The sequence below is a fragment of the Pinus tabuliformis genome, chromosome 5_2, assembly GCF_031772625.1.
Source record: "Pinus tabuliformis cultivar Carrire ecotype Pingquan chromosome 5_2, CPIR1, whole genome shotgun sequence".
NCBI classification, from domain to species: Eukaryota; Viridiplantae; Streptophyta; class Pinopsida; order Pinales; family Pinaceae; genus Pinus; species Pinus tabuliformis.
The window spans coordinates 554,268,114-554,273,802 of NC_142306.1; the positions used below are offsets into that span (position 1 = coordinate 554,268,114).

At 38.5% G+C, this 5,689-nt stretch overlaps 1 protein-coding gene across 1 annotated transcript; it reads left to right on the forward strand.

Annotated features, from left to right (window-relative positions):
- Positions 1–228: 228 nt before the first annotated feature.
- LOC149160159 (putative UPF0481 protein At3g02645) lies at positions 229–2,133 on the forward strand. Its single transcript, XM_089434525.1, has one exon. It carries the CDS (start codon positions 445–447, stop codon positions 2,131–2,133), a length of 1,689 nt encoding a protein of 562 aa, XP_089290651.1. The 5' UTR covers positions 229–444.
- The last annotated feature ends 3,556 nt before the right edge of the window (positions 2,134–5,689 follow it).

Consider the following 5,689-nt stretch of genomic DNA (forward strand, 5'->3'; position numbering starts at 1 on the left):
TATTAAAAAAGAAAACGTTCACAATTATCCGCTTAATTCGTAGTACCCACTTCCGGTACTAGGTTTTATTAATCCTTTGAGTCCGTAACTCCACTTCTCAATTGAAAGATTTTCCACAGGTGATGGGTGAAGAAGAGTTTTCCACAGGTGATGGGTTCATAATTTATTTATTCCTGAGGGTGTTCTTCCGACTTTGTCATTGTGTAATCTTACAACTGATACTGCTTTCTGTTGTGCACTTTCATCCCATTCTGCTATTTGGTTTCTCCTATGTCTTTCTGCCCCCTCCAGACTCGTGTTTTGGCTGCTGTGTGAAGTATTCTTTGCTTCCTCACAACTGCGATGATTGATACTTGTTTATTTGAGTGTGTAATGCAAGTAAGACGTTGAGGAAATAAGAAGAGAGAGACAAAGTAATCTCTGCACCGCAATTGTTGTGATAAAATGTCTGGCCATGGAAGGCAAGCGTCTGTAGACGGGGAAGCCGAGAATCATTTCAACAGTGATCATCAACAGACGTTGCTGCACAATGGAGAGCCAGATGCGGAGATTCATTCCGAGAACGATGATAGACGGATGTCTGACATGGGGCAAGCGACAGAGTTACTTAACGGTAAAGAACAGCGAGGATGCAGAAGTCCACCGTGCGCTGCAGGGCCGACCGAATCTAATTCCAACAGTGATGAAGAACAGCAGAAGCAACTGATACAATTACCCAACGGTAGAGAACCACGAAGTCGATGGATCACCGAAACGGAATGGACTCATTATATTCAAGAGGATCCCCATTGTCCCCATCTTCGTAACAGACCGCCGTCCGTTGTGTCAATATTCAGAGTTCCCAAGTTCCTCAAAGACACAAAAAGGGAAGCATATGTCCCTCGACGAGTTTCGTTGGGTCCATATCATCACGGAAGTGCGGAGCTTCCTCCAATGGGCCATCACAAAGGAAGAGCCCTCCGTAGAATGATGAAGAGGTTCAATGCTAATAGGAACCTCCCCGTTGTTCCAAACAATATGGATTTTGCTGATCGTGCAAGGGCCGAGATCCTAAAGCTGGAGAAGGAAATCAGGGACAGCTACGAAGAAAACATCGATTGCAATGGAGAGACCCTCGCTCGGATGCTATGTTTGGACGGCTGCTTCCTTCTAGAAGTATTAAGAACTCTGGGTGGGGATAAACTCTCCAGAGCCGAGGCGGGTAAGTACTATGACCCTATTTTTGGGGAAAAGAAGCTTAAGTATGCTGCAAAAGATGTATTGAAGGACATTTTGATGCTTGAAAACCAAATACCTTTCATCGTTCTCCTAAAGCTACTACAATTGGAGCTCAACTCGGCCGTTGATGTCCCGGAGAAGCTTTTCAATCTGCTGGCGGAAGGTATAGCGGGTTTCATCCCTTTCGACAATATGCATTTGGATGTAAAGCAATGGTCCTGTCATCATCATCATCATCTTTTGGGTTTCTTGCACACCGTAATTGCATCTCCAGCTTTCAATGAGGGTGAGCGCGTAGATGAAGGTAAGTGTAGTATCCCCATTCACTGTTGCAGTAGCAAGTGCATTAGGATGCTCCAAGGCAAAAGCAGAGCACGGAATGACGCCCAAAGAATCCCTCACGCAGTAGAATTAAGAAATGCTGGGATCAAATTTTCACCACTCCAGGGAGGCATCAAGCAGATTAAGTTTGACAAGAACAGCGCCACAATTTTTCTTCCTCCGATCTCTATCATGGATCACACAGAGAGAGTATTCCGTAACTTGATCGCTTTTGAGATGTGCAAGCCATCTGAAATAAATTACGTGACTTGTTACGTGACTCTCATGGACGACTTGATCGACTCGGAACAAGACGTGGCTTTGCTGAGAAGAATGGGCGTCCTTACAAACTGGCTTGGGAGTGACAAAGAGGTTGCCGACCTTTTCAACGGTCTATGCAAGGAAGTCACCCTGAATGAGGAACATGTCTTCGACAACCTGACAGAAAAGGTGAAAGCGCACTACAATAATGAAATGAAGGTCCAGATTGGAAATCTTGTGCCATGGAAAGCTTTAGGTTTGACGGTGGCAATCTTCATGCTGGTGCTCAGCGTGCTCCAAACGATCTTCACAATTATATCGGCATATAAGTAGCCCCTCCCCTCTTTTTTACCTTCCAAATAAATAATAAAGTGTAAATGATCTGTACTCGGTTGTAATAGCGAGGATTGATCTTTGGATGCTGATGTGTCACAGTTTTATGTTGGAAATAGTAATTGCGTCCGCGTGCAGTGTAATGTATATTAAGAGTGTGAGTTAGTTCGGGTTTCGTTTATATTTGGGAAAGTCAAATTTAGTGTGAGTTTTGATGATGAAGTGAGTTGAGTGAGGTTCAGTTGAGTAGCTGGTTAGAAGGTATAAATATCACACATTGGATTCAAGTGTAATTAATGAAGTTTGCGTGAGAAAGTCAAAGTAGCAGCTTTGTGGATGGTTGTATGTGAGATAAATTAATGAATAAAAATTGTTATTTTATGTAAATGATGTTTAAGTTATATGTATTGAACATAAAAGAAGGAGAATTTTTTAATGTAGATATATATTTTTTTAATATAGGTACCATTAGCTTTGTGTCGAAGATATTAAGTTATACTTAAGCTGAGATATTTGATTAAGTGGTTAATTATTTTCTAATTTTAAATGTGTTGAAAATATTTTTTAAATTATTAAATTAAAACGATTAATCTATTTAAAATTTTAATTAATATATAACTAGCAATTGTCTCAAAAGGTACAAAGAGAGGCCGATAGGATTATTAAATTGGAATTGTTGAATTTTTCTAGAAGAGATGTTGGTTCAAGCTTAACGGATGAGCAATTTGAGTTGCCTAAAGGCTTTCTAGTTGTTTTTTATTATGGTAAAATTATATTGATAATTCATTGGTTTTACTTTCAAAAGCTTGAAGGAATTTGAAGAGCAGGTATATAATTGCTTTGTGGGATTTGATCCCAAAATCATTGATTTGTAAATACATACTCAATGAAATGTTAATCGGTTGAAACCCTGCACAAATGTTTGATATAAGCAAATAAGCCGAAAAGGTTGAAAGGCTTAGACCTGCTTGGGACAAGCATAATCCTTACTCCACTCCAAATAAGATTTGCAGTATACGGATTAGGATACTATGCACGAAAGCATGCCTTATGAATATAAAAGGCAAAAGATAACAGTGTTTTAATTGCCCTATGCTAGGCCTTCACAGATTGCCCCATGACAACATAAAAGGAACAATACAAAACACGCATCCATAACAGCAAAGGTAAAAGAGCAGCGAACATGCATTCATCCAAAAAATTGCAGCAGGGAAATAGCCAAACAATATATATCTTCTTCCATTAATCATAGAATTTAATAATAGTGTGGTGACATTTAAATGGGGGTTATAGTGGTGGGTATTGCTAAATTCTATCACCACATTGTTATTAATGCATGTCACCACACTATTAGTATTGCTAATTGCAATAGGGGTTATGATTCCGAAATCACACTATTAGAATGAATAATAGATTTTAAAAAAATAATAATAATAAAAATCAAGAATATATTATTTTTATGTTTTATTTAAAAAAATCACGAAAAAAAACTAAATAGAATGAAATTGATATTTGATTTAAAAACTCTAAAATGTCCGAACACTCACTATGGAGATGACTCATTGTTAATTAAACTCACATCGTGATAGCGATTCATTCGAAATTCAAGAGAGTGTTGAGCTTGGCTTGAGCCAACAATGCTATCCTCGGCTTCTTGATGCCAATTTCGCCTAATTTCTTGGTTTATTTGATACTCTGTCTATTCTCTGATGGCATATTTGAAACGAGGGCGATGCCCATCTTCTTGATGCTCGTCGAGATTCTCAGTTCGAATTCAATGGAAAACTGGGGAATGGGAGTGAGCCGGGAAGTTGTGAGTGGCGTGTAGTCTGGTGGGACCTTTTTATACTTTAAAAGTGGAGAGAGAGAGGGAGTGACAAGGGAGTTATGGAGAGAGTGTATATGAGAGAGGAAACAAGGAGGCAAATAGAGAGAAAGGGAGAGAAGGGGAAGAGAGAGAGAGAGGGAGACATAGAGATGGATGGGGGAGAGAAGGGGAGAGAGAGAAGGAGATGTGAAGGGAGATAATTAAAAATGTTGAGAGAGAGAGAGAGTGATAGGGGGAGACACAGAGGGAGGTGGGAGAGAAAGGGAGAGAAAGGAAGGAAAGGAGAGAAGGAAAGAGAGAGAGAAGGAGAGAGGGAGAAAAGAAGAAAGGCATAAAGAGAGAAAGGTGGAGAGAGAGAGAGAGACATGGAAAGAGAGTGAGGGAGAGCGAAGAGTGGGAGGGAAGTGAGAGAGAGAGAGAGGAGAGAGAGAGAGGGAGAGAAGGGAAGAGAGAGAAAAGGGGAAGAGAGAGAGGGATAGGAACAGGGAGGGAAAAAGAGATAGATAGAATGAAGAGAGAGTGAGAGATAGATAGATATGGAGAGAGAGTATGTGTATTTGGGGGGTGAGATAGATAAAGGAGAGATGAAGGGAGATAGAGATATAGATGGAGGGGGGAGAGAGGGAAGAAGAGAGAGACAAAGAGAGGAAGGGAGGGAGAGATACATATATATGGAGAGAGAGAGAGAGAGAGAGAGAGAGAGAGAGAGGATGTGTGTTTAGGGGGATGATATACAAAGAACAATAAGGAGAGATGGAGGGAGATATAAAACAGAGAGAGGGAGGGAAAGGCACATGGGGGGGAGAGAAGAGAGAGGGAGAGAGATAGACACACATATGGAGGGGAGAGAAATAGATAAGAATAAAGAGACACACAAAGACAAATACATATATTATTCAATATATGTACTATTGAATATTATTAACCATAGAGAAAGAGAAAGTAAGGATTTTACAAAAGGTAAAAGAAGTTGGATTTAGAAAGCCATGAATATTTTGGTTTTCACTAAAACATTAGCATTGATTTTAGTGTAAGCACAAAAAAATTATTGACAACATGCATTGATTTCTGTGTTACTGTAATTCAAGCATAAATAAAATACTTGATTTTTTATTAAAATATTCACTTACCTATGTTTGCTCCTTGAAACTGCAAACTATTTGTATTCAACTACATTTTTATTATTCCCATTTTCCATCATTCAATATTATTAGTCACTTTGTATTCAAATGAAGTGATAGAGAACAACTACCATTGACATACTTGGGTTTTAACACTCCATAAGTCACAATGATTGACATTGGAGAAAACCACATTAATATTGGAGAGCAAGAGAGACAAGGTATGTCGTTTACTACAGTAGATCAAGTTAAAGATTTGAATAGCCTACAAATTGAATCACCCTTTTCATATGATTGATATGAAAATATGGAAAAACTAAAAAGCATGATAATAAGAACAATAGAAAAAAAATAGTTTGAGAATTATCATAATGAAGATCATTTAAGTTATTAAGAGTCTCTATCATCTCAAAAATTGAGGTGACTGAGTAAATTTAAAATTAAAATGACTAGATTAAACATATTTAGCATATTTAAAATGATCACAATAAGTAGATGTTCAACAGTTTTTGTGTAACCAACACGATTGAAATCAGCCTATATCCATCTTAAACCCAGATGTATCGAAGTACACACCTTTTCTCAAGTTTTACACTTCAAAATATTT

Bases quoted from the DNA above. Each gene is read 5' to 3' on its own strand.
- LOC149160159 (XM_089434525.1), top strand. From the start codon at position 445: ATGTCTGGCCATGGAAGGCAAGCGTCTGTAGACGGGGAAGCCGAGAAT.